The 15554-nt window shown below is 46.3% G+C and overlaps 1 protein-coding gene across 12 annotated transcripts in view; it reads right to left on the reverse strand.

Annotated features, from left to right (window-relative positions):
- Positions 1-229: 229 nt before the first annotated feature.
- Positions 230-15554, reverse strand: part of Pxk (PX domain containing serine/threonine kinase like) — a 77466-nt gene continuing 62141 nt past the window's right edge. The window contains exons 14-19 of one of the 12 annotated variants that reach the window (XM_063257198.1): positions 14863-14940; positions 14256-14342; positions 13726-13795; positions 11282-11341; positions 4798-4827; positions 1360-1519 (exon numbers count right to left, since the gene is read on the reverse strand). In XM_063257198.1, coding sequence (XP_063113268.1) covers positions 4811-4827; positions 11282-11341; positions 13726-13795; positions 14256-14342; positions 14863-14940 — 312 coding nt within the window. In that variant the 3' untranslated portion in view covers positions 1360-1519; positions 4798-4810. The other 11 variants (XM_063257199.1, XM_063257194.1, XM_063257197.1 and 8 more) reach the window with 11 other exon arrangements.

The raw sequence follows: 15554 nt of genomic DNA on the forward strand, positions 1-15554 counted from the left end.
GGCATAGCAACTTCTCCACGCTTTACATGCCCAGAATTCCCTTTAAAATGAACACATTTTCCCCGATCACCAGAAACATTACAGATACTGTCCTCTCAACTGAGAGAAGAGACTGGTTTAAATGAATTACAGAATCCTAGAGGCAGTATCTAAATAGTAAGATAGGCCTGTTATCATATATTAAGGAGGAAATATGACAAAAACAAAATAGACAAGACAGGAAGGAAACTGCGGTATGAGTCTTTATGTTTACAAAAGGTAAATGGAAAATTGTCATTTGAAATATCTACAAACAGCATGTTTCTTGACATGGTTTATTTTAATAAAAAATACAGCTGAACATTTCTCACAGATTTCATGAAACTGTACACGATAACATTCTCTCTGCATAGTAACCAACACTGATGTGTGTACTTGAATTTTAAAATGGATTACTCATAATCCTTTAAAGTGCAATTTATTTTAAAGTTTAAGCAAATCATATGATAAAAGATATATTAAATGAGTAGCATTAAAAAGATAATACATTTGGATAAATCTTTCCTATATCAGAATTGACTCCTAAATGTCAAATTTACTTATGTGGTAATAATGACCACCCCAAACCCCAAACTTGACAGCTGCTGAGGATTTAACATCTTTTAACTGGTAGGAACTTTAATATTTTGTTGTCTGTTTCAACATATTCTAAGTAAAAGTGTGGGTCCGGTGTAGCTGCTCCTGCAGCCCTGACTGAGTTCTGTGCTCATAAGATTCCCAATGTCACTTGAGACTCTTGGGGACCCCACCCCACCCCCTAAGTGTGAGGGGAGGAATGAACTTGGCTGGTTTGCTCACACAGCAACGTAACTATTACTTTGGGCTACAGCATTAATGTCTGAGGCAAAACAAAGATAGCAGAAATGAGTTATCTAAGGAACGTCCAGAAAATGCTTCAACAGATGAGTTATGAAGGGGTATCTCTGACGAGTAGTAAGGACTACAGCACGAGGCCATTCACTCCTGCAACAGATACTGTCACTGCTTGTTTCTGTTTCCTTTGGTTGGCGGAAATCCTGCTTCAGATAGCCTGCTGCCCCCAAAGACATGCATTAGAGGACAGCGAGGATCCTTCACAGTGCTAACAAAGGAGCAGAGTCCTGGGCAGCAGTGCTGGCCCATGCTGCTCTCCTGAAAGCCCCTTCCTGGAACGTATGCAGAACAGTGTGTGGCAGGGCTGGCTTCCGGGTCTCAGCCAGCAGCAGGGTACTTTGGGGTGGGAGTAGGGCAGAGGGAACTTCTCTCTCCCCGTGTAAACAGGAAGCTTAGCCAATCTTGGGGGCACTGTGATCACAGGTTTCGGCTTTTCTCAGCGTTCCCTTTTGGAAGTTCTGGATGGAGCTGAGCAAGGCCCCTCGGCTAACGCCGTTCACACCCTGGGCTGAGAGCTGTGCAGGCATCTCTGTGCTCCCTGGAGGCCAGGGAACCGTTGCTGGCGGAGGCGGAGGTGGAGGCGGCGGTGGAGGTACTGCACATGGCCCTGTGGGGGAAAGGGACAGGAGACAGGTCACCCACTCCTCACCACCCCATGCTGCTGCCACTCAGCCCTGGGTAGAATAATTCTATGGAAACTGCACGTGTTCTCAGAGGGACCAAGACACCATTGTTTAAAATACTGAACACAAAAGCTAGAAGCAGCAGAGTACTCAATTAAAGGTGATTTCTTTGAAGTAACAGTCACATGAGAAAAGGTAGAATAAACAGCACAAATGACATGAAGCCACACCTGGTGATATGACACTGACCTCATTTCCAAATTCTAGTAAGGTCCGAAAAGAAAGAGTCCCATCAGCTACTTTAGCTAGGTCCCGGCAGCCTTCCCTACTCCTACGCTGGGCTATTCGGATGTCACTTACTCAAAAGGGACAGACACACGAGACTGGAAAGGAGTGATTTAGTGTAAAACAACAAACCACTCAGCACTCTGGCTGAGAACCAGTGCCAGGAGTCTGTTCTACACAGGAACTGCTTATTAGGTTGGACTGAAGAAATACAAGATACTAACAGCTGTGAGGAACACAAAGCTAGGGCTTATCGTGCACTCCCCCTGGGGAGTCTCGCTCAGGTCTGCTCTTTGCACAGCTGCCCATCTGGGGAACAGAATGGAACTGCACCAATGTACAGCAGCATCAGGAGAACTAGAATGTAGAACTTCATCCCATGGGGCAAGGACAGGGAAAGTAGACATGTAACACTTCCCCCAGCTCCAGGCACAGCTGTGTGTTGTGTGTGTGTGTGCGCGCGCGTGCAAACTCTCCTGCCTCCTCCTGAGTGCTAGGATTAGAAGTATGTACTACCATGCCTGGTCCAGCCCTTCCTTGTTTTAGACATACCTCTTAAGTTGCCCAGGCTAGGCTTGAACCTGAGACCCTCCTGCCTCAGCCTGAACTGTGTACTTCTGAATCAATGACTGAATTGTTCTCTGAGAACAAAATACGCACAGAAATAGTCCTCCCTTGCAGGATTTTGAGCAGCAGACTAGTCGTCCTATCTCCCGTGAACTTCACAGCATTCGAGACCCCACTGTCTGCAGCTGTCACTACCCTCCACCATCCTGGGGTGACACCAGGGAGCTGTTCCTGGGTGGTCCCCACACTGTGGTGGCGGCAGGCAGACAGCACCACTGACGCAGCATGGAGGAGTGACACGGGATCACCAGTGAGAGAGCACACTCTTTCTACCAAATGTGACAGGCAAAAGCCTGTCTCAGAGTGCACAGAAAACTACTTACCTTCTTCCATATCTTTTATCCCAACCTAAGGTAGCTGAAATTAAAGAATCACTCAAATGCATGCAAATGCTCTGCAATCTTAGAATTCTCAAAAAATGGAAATATAGCAACACAAATAAAGATTAAGTACAGACAGATGAACAAAACATAACTTTCACTGGCGCTATTCAGTACCAACTAATGAATGCAGGAGCTATGTATGTTCTGTGCTGGGATGGACTGTGAGAACATGTTTCTAACTTTGTCACAATTATAAAGATAAAAATGACTTTAACTGAAGGGAGTGCCCAAGTGAGAAACCCAGGTAGGATGAGTATGTAATGGAAATGTCCCTCCAGAAAGGTCTCTTGGTAGTGAGCAGTCAAGGTGTCAGGAGGAATGCCCTGCTGAAGCCCTCAGAACCAACGGAGCGAGCAAAGAGGCTCTGCCCCCACAGGGTGAGGGGCTACCAGTGCTCCCTGCAGGCTCTCCCATCAGTGGCCAAAAGAGGGCAGCGGAACTGAGAATGATCTTTAGGATCAGTCTGCATCAACCAGGACCTCTAGCCACCACCAGCCCCCCCAACCCCCTGGGCTGTAGCACCACCTGGGGGTCCTGCAAGAGGCTCTGCGCTGGCCACCTGGAGACCACTCTCCCGGTAGCCCAGGATGCTGGCAAGATGGAGGCCAGTTCCAGGGCCGAGCTCTGGGGCACCACAGCCACTTGCCATACAGTGAAGGTGCGAGGCCGCTCGGGCACATCCCCCGACTTTGTACGCACTGCTGAGCACTGGAAATTAAAAGTACAAAGTGAAGCCCTCAGAACTAACGGAGCTAGCAAGGAGGAGCTCTGGCCCCACAGGTGAGGGGTGAAAATGTAGGCAGTGGATATACACCTTGCACCATGCTGGGGGATGAGGGCTGTGTCTCTTCCTGTATGGCAAATGGACACTGAAGCTGTGTGGTTTAAATCTCTATTGAGACTTAAACCACAACGCCTTGGTAACAATGGCAGGGCTGGCAACACCTGTGTGATGCCTGCACTCCTTGCACTCCTAAAAACGTGGACGCTCCTCCTCCCCAGGTCGCAGAGAGGAGCGCACGGTGTCCATGTTAACACATGTCTAGGACAGACAGCCCTCCAAAACAGTTCATGTGTATGATGACAGGCTTAAGCTCTCCCTTCTCACTCACCTTAGACAAAACCCTTCCCCGAATCTCTCCCACCAAATGCAATGGGAGCCTGACGTTTGGTGGAGGCCTTGGTGGAGGGTAAGACTGCTACAGCCAGGAGTGCAGGCCAGATTCAAGCAGGAAGGTCTGGCTGCAACAGCCCCCAGCCTGGGGAGGATACCCAAGAGTCCCGTCCCTAGCCCAGTGTTAGCAAGAGCAATAGAAAGGTGTCCACACCTCTGGGTAGTGGGAAGGCCGAGTGACCACCAGACCACACTAGAGCCACGCCAGACGGACCCACCACTGTGAGGAGGGAGCAGCACTATCACTCCCAACACACAGCAGCCCCCCACGCATTTGCTGTCCACCTTTGCACTGGCCTCAAGTGGATAAGGGTCATACTCCAGTCCCACAAGGCTTTGAGAGGGCTTAAGAACTGGTTTTCCCCATTGTCTGTCCGTTATAAAAGCCAGTCTCCATGTAAACAAAAAACTCAATAGCTTAACACTTCTTTCTCTGCATCAGAGGCACTAGGAACCAATATTTTGCAACAGGACTTTGAGAGTCATGGTTTCCAAAATTAAAATACACCAAAATGCCATGCAGTTGATTTGTGGTTTTTAAAGCTATATTTTAAACAAAAGTCAGAGTGAAAATGAAGATTTTTGAAGGTCATGATGGAAATGAAATGAGTATATGGTGTTTTTTAAAGATGCTGTATTTCTTTCAAGTGTTCAGGTAAGGAAATAGCCTCAAATCTGTTTCTCCACGTGTGCATGGAGGTCACCTCAGTGACCTAGAAGTACTGGGTCCTATTTGTCCTACAGAAACAGAGCATCTTTAAAGTGAGACAGAAATCAGCATAGCTTACTTTACCGAAAATTCACGGTCAAAATGGTGCATGCTCTACTGAAGACAGCAAAGAGAAAGAGAGAAAGGGGACACAAGTCATTATTCAAGTTTTTGTGTCATTTAATCAAACAGTAACAGTAAAATACTAGCCTGAATCACACACTAATTATTCTCAATGAAAAATGCCCTGGTTTATAAATATGACATGACCCTTTTCACACATTTGTTCACATCAGGGCCATAATTTGTTTGTTTCACTGCTGGTAGCTCCCAACTCCCCACAGTCCACACATGACTGTCCCAGGCCACCTGACAGCACAAGCATGCATGGCCACGGGTGGCTCAGGGCACAGGAACATGTTAAACATGACACACACACACACACACACACACACACACACACACACACTACTAGAGTGACCAGGGAGCCACCTCCCTCTTCACATTCTTGAGCCAGTTAGGTACTGTGTTTATTTATTTAGAAGTATAACATTCACTTCAAAAAGCACCCTGAGGTCTTCCTTCCCTTGGAGAGCACAACAGATGTCTCCAGGATAGACCATTCTCCCACTAAATAAGGACAGTTTATCAAAAGGGGAAGGAAAGATTGAGGGAGGGAAAGTGAAGGGAAGGGGATAGAAAAGGAATTGGAAAAAAAAAAAAAGGAGAAGGCTAAAGAAAGTCTGAAATGCTCCTCAAAGCAGGTCTTCTACTGAGTAAAACAGAGACTTACATCAGTTTAGAGCTGTGGAGAGCAAAAGCATAGAGTGGACCTGAGGCAGAGCTGCCGGGCTGCCTGCCGTCCTCCTCTGAGGGCATGACAGCCACTTAATAAGAAAAAGCAAGGCAAACATTTCCCATGCTGTCTCTTAAAGTGAGCAGACTGCGTGTTAAAAGTGAAAGATAATTCTTTCCAGGCCAGTGAATCTGAGTTCCCACTCCCCACTTTCAGGGAAGAGCCCCTCCTAGGGAGGCCTGGGGACAAGGGCAAGGCAGACTGCTCACACTGCCCGCTGCAGCCCTGGACCCATAAGGCACATTGGGAGGCTTCCCCCTCCCCAGCCCTCACCTAGGGTGACTCTGAGGAGCCCCGCACTGGGATGGGGCTGCGAGGAGGGAGAGGAGGAAGACACAGGCCAGCACCAGGAGAGGCCAGCCGGCTGCAGCGCAGAGCAGCAGGCTGCACAGAGCAGGTCTGCAGGGCACTCTGCTCACCTCCAAGTGCAGCTTTGTAAAGTGTGCTCCCCTTTTGAGAAGGAGGTGATTCTTCTGGCAGAGACATCCATTTCAAACCTTGACAGGCTCTAGGCTCTGATTCGGCTAACACATTCTGAAAGCACCAGCACTCCAAAACTCACTGTTTTTTGTGCCAACCCCGCTCCCCGTCTTCACCCTCCTTCCAGTTCTTTAAGCCCTCAGTCATTCTCTACCATTTCGGTCCTTCCAGCTCCAGACCTGAAACTTCTCTTTCCTCCACTCATTCTTCCAAACCAGGTTTTGTACAAACTTGGCTTCTCCTTCCTCAAAATTACTGCTTAACACTAAAGTGCATGCATGGAGGGCTACAGTTCTCGGACATCAGGGCCTTCCTGGCGTATACCTGACGGTGCTTCACTGCTTACAGAGCTCGGCGTTTATACTGTCCCCCTCAGAGGGAGGGAGCACATGTTCTCTTCAAACACAGCTTTGAAAAATGGAAATTACTTGCCCAAGGTCACAGCAGACAAGTGCAGAGTTAGGGCTCAGGCCAGGTTTCCTGGTTCTACATCCAGGGTCTGGTCTCAGGAGCCAGGCACAGTGTCTATCTAACAGCGCAGGCACTGCAGAGCAACTACAGCCAGGCGTGCAGTAAGTGAGCCGGAAAAATGATTAGAGGCATGCCGAGGTGAAATCCCGGCTATAGCACCAGCCCCTGCCTGTGTGACACTGGTTGCTTCATCTGAATTGTACTAGAGCCTCAGTTTCTTCTCTGTAAAACGGAGCTGAAATGGAATCTGCTCTCACTGGATAGAAAGATATTCATGAGGATTAAATGAAACAATGACCAAAAGCCAATTAGAACAGTAGCTAGCACAAAATAAGTTAGCTGTGTTTATAAAAAACAATTTAGCATCCTGTCTTCTTTAGCTTTCCTAAAATATTCTTACAAATCTGCTTTAAAAAAATAAAAACAAAACAAAGACAGCAAAGTGACAGGACCATCTGCTCCTAAAGTGACAGGGGCAGAGTTATGGAGTATTTACTTATGTGTATATAAATTGGGACCTTTTAAACTACTCAGCTCAGTGTGTTCACAGAAACATTAATTGATGACATTTACCATGAAATAAATCGGGGTAAGAATTTTAAACTTCTTGAAGGTGTGACTTTCCTAAGACAGAAAACAATCTTTAGCAAAAATCAATGTTCTCAGGGCTGGGGATTTAGCTCAGCAGCATAAGCACCTGCCTTGCAAGCAGGCGGTCGTTGAGTTCGATCCCCGGTACCAAAAGAGAGAAAAAAAAAAAAAATCAATGTTCTTACCAAAAAAAGGATTGCAGAATTAGAGAATGTCACGTCACCAGACAGAACTGTCAGCAGACGTAGGGAGATGATATTCCTCCCATCAATTTGGTAAAAACCTCAAGATGCCCCATGAGAAGGTGCTGCAGAGAGAAAAGGGAGGAGCCTACTTGCTGGAAAGGACCCAGGGGAGTGAGACCTCTGTATGTAACAACATGTCACATCTGCCCCATGCTAAAGGTAACTGAGAGGAAGACATGAGTTACATCAATGAACTGAAAATTGATGCTTTCAGAAGAAATTCAACTTGCCTAAGTTGCAGAGTTGGCTAAGGTAACTGCTGAGCCCACAGCTGGGAGATAGAGTCCACAGCAGATTTACAGCGTGCCTGGTGAGGGACTTGGGGAGGGTCTCCTCTAACTTCTGCTTTCTGCATTTTACAGAGGAGATAACCAAAACCTGGCCAGAGATACAGACTGGCTGGAGGTCTGAGCAGCGAACTGTGTGAATGGCTTTCCAGGTGCTGGGCACGGCCCCTACATGTAATTCACAGAACCCTTCCAACAGCTGAACAGGGGCAGTACCCTAGCTTCTCTCTTTGTGAACTGGAGGCACCTGGCGGCCAAGCACCTGGCTAAGGTTCCAGAACCAGGAAGCAGTGGCTCCCAAGCTTAGGACTCCCACACCATTGGTGCAGGTCTCAAGTTCTGTGTTTGTGATTGAGACGCTATCTTTTGTAGGAATTCTTTCATTAATATTAGTCCTTGAAAACAAAGATATTTTTTTCCTTTTCTTTTTTTGGTGGTTGCACTGAGGATTGAACTCAGGACCTTCACACTGAGTTACAACCCTAGCCCTTTTTTATTTTGAGACAGTGTCTTGCTAAACTGCTAAACTGTCCACTCTGGGTTTCACTTTGTAATCCTCCTGCCTCAGCTTCCCAGAGTGCTCGGGATTATAGGTGTGCACCACCACACCTGGCTCCTTCCTCTCTGAAAACAGTAATTCATCATAAACCCAGAAGACACTACCCTTGACTTAAACCCATAAACTTAGCCTAGAAGTCAGGTTGCAAATTGGGGTAAATGAATCCCACAGCAGGATAAGCAGTGTGCAGAGTGCAGTGAGAAAGACAGGCCAAGAAAAGCCAGCCTTCCTGTCCTCCAAGTCTAGCCAGGGTAAGCAGCTGAAAGCCTAGGTCCGCCTCTGCCCAGCAGAGGCCCTGAAGGCAGAGGAACCCTGAGGATATCCATCAAGGACTTACAGCCTACTTGCCTGAAGGCCACAGACCAGGAAGTGGCTACTTTCTAGGATCCCTTGATGCCGCGCACAGAATGAAGCTCAAGGCTGTGCTTGTTGTGTACTAGTTTTCCATATGAGGAGCCCTTGTTAGAGGAACTGAGGGGAAAAGACAGTATTGTTATGACCAGATCCCAAAGGCAGCATTTACCTGCACTGTGTCTATCACTGTGGAGCTCCTGAGAGGCTTCAGGAAGGAGACTACGAGAGCTGGGACCTTGCTGTTCATCTTCCCAAGCTAGGGCCATCAGAGTCCCTGGCAAGCCACAGGCTCCCTTATAAATGCCTCCTGAAAACACCGACTGAATAAACTTCATGAGGATGCTCTGTATAGGGCCTGAAGTGCTAGCTTCCCAGGCAAATGCTAAACATTACTTTTATGAGCTGTATTACAAAAAATCCCCAGCAGAGGTCAGAGTACTGTCTTTGGGGTAGAACTGATAATTCTGTCAAAACATAGAAGAGAAAGGTAAAGGAAAAGGAGGAGCTGCTAGGGCTGGGAAGCCCTCACTGGTGGGATGTCTTTGTACTTGGGCCTCAGTGTGCTAACTTCTGTCCTGCCACTGGTCTTCGGGGTAGCACTGTCCACTCACAGCACCCATCCTCTGCCACTCCCATTCACCTTCGATGAAACTCTTCCAGTACTGACTTTAATCCCAAAAGAGTCCTGTTTTTCTTCTCTCATTTTAGGCAAATGCTTTATTTACTTGTTTAATCAATGAACTTACTCTGCCGTGCTGGGGATTGAATCCAGGCCGTCACACTATTAGGCCAGTGCTCTACCACTGAGTTTCAAGCCTCCCAGCCCTTGCTATTTTACTTTGAGATGGGGTGTCCCTAACTTACCCAACTGCCCTTAAACTCACAGTCCTCCCCTCTCAACTTCTTGAGCAGCTCAGACTATGGGTGCGCACCACTGTGCTTGGCTCTAGTGCTTTTTAAAATGCTTTTATCCCCCAGTGCTGGAAATGGAACTCTTATGCATGTTAGGCAAGAGCTCACTGCAGGTGAGCTATATCCCTGCCCTTCCTCTAACAGTCGAAAATTACTTCATCTCATGCAAACTTGCTACTGTGTGAGACACTTCTGTTTGCATTAGTTTTTGTTTTTGAGACAGGGTCTCTCTATGTAGTTCAGGCTGGCCTTGAAATCACTGCATAGCCCATAATGGCCTCAAACTCCAGAAGATGTTCCTGCCTCAGTATCCCCAGGGCTGGGATTATAGGTGTACACAACCATGCCCAGCTGAGATAGCTGTCACTTAAAGCAGAGGCAGACAATTCCTCCCATAAGTCTGAATACACTGAGTTTTCTGTTTGTTTGAGACAGGATTTCACTATGCAGTGAAGGCTGACCTTAAACACAGGAGTCCTCCTGTCTTAGCCTCCCTAGTGCTAGGACTGCAGTTATGTGCCACCACACCCAGCCGAGACACTTAAAAATGAGAATCAACCTACACTGAATATTGACAACATATTCAGCAGACACTTTACTTGTTAAAGGAGGGTTTATGGAGATAATTTTGTCTAATTTCCTTACTATGTCCAAATGGTATAAAATTAATATTCTATCTTCTAGCAAATGGCTCTACCCAGGCTGGGCAGTGAGTCTCCAGAAACTCTGGATCAGCCTAAATAAGTCACCTTCACAAAACAAAGATCTGTCTTTATCAGTATGTGGGAAATTCATATAAAATCTGCTGACCAAGCCAAGAAGAAGTGTGTACTTACCGGAGCCAGGTTCTTCACTACTCAAAACTGGCCCTGGCCCCAGAACATTTTGCAGTAATTGCTATCAGCCAGCAAGGGCAGACCCCTGCCCCCAGGCAGACGGTTCAAACTAGCCCCTTGCATTTGCCTGGTGTTTCCTTAGGAAGGTCAGCTCAAAGCCTGGGAGAGAACTGGGAAATGCTTTTGGTAGCCCCTAGGGCCCACCATAAATTTTCACGAATATCAGTACTGTCACATCTTGGTCAATCCTGCTGATGACTCTCCTCTCCCACGACTGCAGGAACCCTCCAAGAACAACTCATGTACTCTGAGGGGTGGAACCCGCACCTCAGACATCCAAACTATCTGGTCCGCTTAGGAAATAAAGAAACAGGGTGCTCCAGGGAGCTTTTACTGGGCTTAAAAAGTAGTCAGAAGAGAAGTTTTAGTTCAAAAAGGAAAGAAGAGAGTAAAGACAGTATTATGAAACTATTCCACAGAATCAGATAATTTTTCTAAGTTCCAAGATAAATTCCTTTTAAATTTACAAAACAAAGGCTAGTGATAGAGACATATTAGGATAATGAAATGCATCACAGAGCAGGATAAAGTACGAGTAGTTAGCAGGCAGGCAGAAGGCAGGGTAGCTCCCTGGACGCTAGGGGCCGCAGCAGCTCTGCTCTGAGACAAACCCAGTGCACACTGGCTCCCTGAGGAGAGGGATAGGGCCCTGGGCACAGGTGCGTTTATTCTGTCTGAAGACAAGCTGCCTCAGCAAACAGCAAGCTTGACCAAAAGGTGCCTAATAGCTCTAAAACCAATCCACTTCCAGTGAACACAGTTTCTCCTGGAAGACACAGCTAATTTACATTCTCTCTGGTTTCTCCAGAGAAGGCTGGTGCGATCTGACCCCCGAAATGCTTGGGCCAAGGCAAGAGGAAGAGCCCTTTCTTCCATGGGTGGAGAGGAGGAAGGTGTGTCACTTCCACTTTACTAACCTGCTGTAGAAGGCGGAGTCGGAGATGATGGGGATGTGAGAGGTGAGCTGGCCCCAGATCCTGCTAAGATAAAACAGAAACGCTCATGGGGACTAAAGATGCTAATGTGTACTAGAATCTGATACAAACAGAAACCCACTGTTGTTTGAGAATCTGCACTTGGTCTAGCATGTGGGTCACAAGTGCTAAGGGACAGAAACTTGGGAGACTAGATCCAACGCAACAGGCTGTCACTCCAGTGCAGGGTCAGCTTCCTTCCTAGGCCACTAAAGGCTGAGTCTCCTGGTCTTCTCAGCTCGCCTGGTGTAAAACCAACTTTGCACAGTCCACAGCTTAGGCAATTATCTGCAGTCTCTCATTCTGACTCAATCCCATGTCTAGGCAATGACAAATGACAGTGGCCAGAGCTGTACGGCAGACATGGCACACAACAACCTGGCAGGGCCTTGCCAAGGAAAGGAAGGGCTCCTCACAGCATTCACCCAGCACTGTATTCACAGAATTTCCATTTTATCAGGATGTGCATTTGATTAGAGAGGGTAAGACTGTGCAGTGTGTGAACTTTCTAATCCTTTTCTTACATGAAATTCAGTAAATGCCCTCATTTACAGTGAAACAATGTGCAAAACCCTATTCTCTGTGTGCTTTTCTATGGACCTAGAAACCTTGATATGCACAAGTTCTTAACACCTCCCTCTAGCTTAGAATTACCTAGAAAATGTCTGTCCTCCTCGTGTGCATGGCATGAAAGCAGCCTCAGGAGCAGACAGTAGTCTCTGCATAAGGCTCTTCTAGGGTGATAGGAGGCCTCTGCCATGCTTGGAGAAGTAACCAAAGCTCTCTGGCCTGGTGCTCCCTAGGCCAAAGATGCACACACCCAAAGGGAGGGCTGTGGTCAGTGAAGCTACCAACAGCTGATCTGGGCAGGCCTATCCTACTTCTACTACCACCCAGAAGGGCATGCTGGTGCCTCATGGACACTGGGTACATTGGGAAGTGGCCTAACTAAACCACATTTCCCTCCAGGTTGCTATCTTTCCTTACTTGTAATACTCCCTCAGCCTCCTAAAAATATGCAGAGCGTTTTACTGAAAAAGAAGGTAAAACTCACTGTGTTTTATCATACTATTTGTAGTGCTAACGATTTCAATGGGGAGAAGACTGAACTTGCAGTACCTGCACTGTCTGTACATTATCTGCACACTGCTATAGATAACCACTACCGCATGTTCCTGAACTTCTTGAGGGCGCGAGTGTGTCTGGAGAGTCCTTGGTGCCCCTCTGGTTGCACGTGGCACACAGTTCTGCAGGCAGGTATCAGGAAGCTGGACAGCACAGTGGGTTTTCTCTGCTTTCTAAAGAACTAGATGCTTGACAGGCTGACTGCCAGACGGATGGGAATCTCAGCCTACTGACAATAGAGTGGTCTCTGTCCATGCCATCGAACATGGAGATAGGAGACTTGCAACGCTGAAGTGACCCGCTGGCCACAGAGTGTCCATCCTCAGCAGCCTGCCTCGGTCCTCCTGGGACCTCTTTCCATTCTCTCCCCCAGCCTTCTCCAGCCTGCACCATGGAGGTTTTGGCAATCATGCTAGGCCCTTCTCCTGCCTAAAAATGTAATGATTAACCCTAAAGCCTCAGGTCTCCTTTCCCAAAGCCTTTCATGGCCACATCTGTCGCCTGCTGGAGTGAAGCCTTCCTTCCCTGTGTCAAGTGTTCTACCTCACGGATGCACAAAGTACGAACTTCAAGGCCGTGGGGATCATTCAGCCTGGCCCTGATTTCTACTTATTTTATTTTTTATTTGGTTTGGAACCTGGAATTGAACTTAGGACCTCATGCTGCTGACGTGTTTAAAAGCGAAGGGCCTGGCCCCTAGCCCTGATTTTTAAATATGGGTACATTTAAGCCCAACCCAGGGGACTGGGTGAGGGGCAACTGGGAGTGGCTGTAAGATCTGCAGACTCAGGACAGTGCCCTTTATACCACCTTGGGCTGTCCAGAATGATGCTTCTTGACATCCAATACATAGTCCTTTCGCTCATCCACACAGCATGCAAATCCTTCCATACACAGTGTCCTCTAGAGCACAGGCCAAGGTTTGGGGTAATTTCAGTTTATCCAGGCTCTACTGAAAACAGAAGGCCTTGCATTTTAACTTGAGTCTGTTTTTCTTCCACGGCAGGTGCTCCTGTGCCTTTGACTGACTCAGTCTAGTCGTAAGTGAAGAGGCAGAGCTACCCAGTGACATCTGAGGGTCTCCCAACATTTCAGTGCTGGGCCTACAGATGCCATTGCAATCCTCTGTTAGGAACAGAATTCTTTTATTCTCTACATTCGTTACTACACTGTCTGATCTGTACCCACCAGAACCCCAAACCTCTCCAACTATAGACTCCTACTCTTCCAGCCCTCTAGATTCTATGGCTCTTTAAAGTTACCTGAATTGTTAGAGTTGTTGTACTTCACTGAATGTTCTTCACTGTTTTCAATAGCAGATCGTTTTGATTTCTTTAAAAATAAAAGGAGAGGGAAGCAAAGTATCAACACACTGAATCTGAGAGTCAGAATTAAAAACCATAAAAAAAAAAGAATTAAAAATCTTCCAGGCATACAGTTTAACTAGCCATAGACAGAGTCATTTTTAAACTCTTAACTCAATACAGTGAAGAAGCCACAAGCCAAGGGGGAAATAAAACCAAGAATGCTGAATTTACTATCTCAGGCCAATCATTACGTCCAATCACATCATGCCATAATGAGCCCAGCAAGCCAGAAAAGTATATGGTCTGCTGCTCTACTAATATTATGTGGCTTTTTAAAAACTACAAACCAATCATCTGGAAACACTTTCAGCTTTCCAGGAGATATAGCAAAAAATCTGTATTATTAAATGTAGACCTTTAACCTTGAATTTTTTCTTGTGTGCGGTCAAGAATTCACAGGGAGAATTCAGAGACCCCAGGCTTACCTTCCGAGCCAAAATCTTTCTCTTTTTCCTTTCTTCTTCAGATCCATGGTGTGACTGAGCTCTTGTCAGTCTTCGATGCTGGTGAATCTTTAAGAGACCATAAACCCCCATAAATGTAAGCATATACTATAGGCAGTTTTCTAATGAAACTTTTCTCTCCAAATCAAATTATTTGGAAAAAAAAGTTTTCTTTGCTAAGCCTCTCTGCCTCCTGGCTTGGATCTAGAGGTCTGGAGGAAGAGTATACTAGGGGATGAAGCACTTTCTACTCCCCAGCTCCTCCTTCCTTCTTTTTTATAAAGAATGTGGCCCATGGCGGCATCTGTAGAGTACGATCGTGCCTCACCACCACATCTGGCACCCCCTGATCACAGAGGATGACCACCCTTTGTACATGGGTCAGTTTCTCCTCAGACTGAGCTACTGAGAGCACAGTGAAGTATTCAGTTCTAGGTTATAGTATCCAGTTCAGAACCTGATTAAGAGCAAATATGCACAAAATGTTTACAGAGTGAACAATCTGTCAAAAGACAGCTAGCATGAAGACCATGGTAGAGGGTGGGGACACTAAAAGATCACAGGGCAATGGGAATGACTACTAATTTACCTGTTTCTGTTCTTCAATTAGTCTCTTTTCTATAGATTCTTTGGCAATTCTCAATGCCTCTTTTAATTTTGTGGGAATCTAAAAGAAGAGAAAAGCACATCAATGAAGTAGCTTGAGATTCTGAGAGCTAGAGGCACCGAGGACAGCTGGTTATGAGGAAGGCAGCCCTCTGAAATAAGACTGGTTAAAGCTGCTACTGAATTCTAGCACAGTCGCATTTCAATCCCCAGGCTCTCCAGCATTTTGGTAATGAATATATTAACACGATACAGATTTCAAGTAATTTGAATGGGATCTCAAACTGCCAAAACAATTTTAAAGAAGAAAAACACACTTGGAGAAGACTCAGACTTCTTGCTTTTGAAACCTATTACATATCTACAGTAACCAAAACTCTGGTCCTGACATAAAGACATGCCCAGACCAATGGAACACAACAGAGAACCTCAAAATAAATGCTGCTGAATATGGCCACATGATCTTTGACAAAGGCACTAAGAACAACACAGAGAAAGGACAGTTTTTCTGATAAGTGGATTTGAGAAAATTGGGCTATCTACATGCAAGGGTTAGGGGCTAACCCTTACCTTCCAGCATATATGAAAATCAACTCAAAATGGGTTCTAGACCTAAATGCAAGACTAAAAACTGTAACTCACGAAAGAAAAAAATAAAACTTCATGATATTGGAT

Source organism: Cavia porcellus, unplaced genomic scaffold (assembly GCF_034190915.1).
Source record: "Cavia porcellus strain 051 isolate PalLab524CR breed Dunkin Hartley unplaced genomic scaffold, mCavPor4.1 scaffold_10, whole genome shotgun sequence".
NCBI classification, from domain to species: Eukaryota; Metazoa; Chordata; class Mammalia; order Rodentia; family Caviidae; genus Cavia; species Cavia porcellus.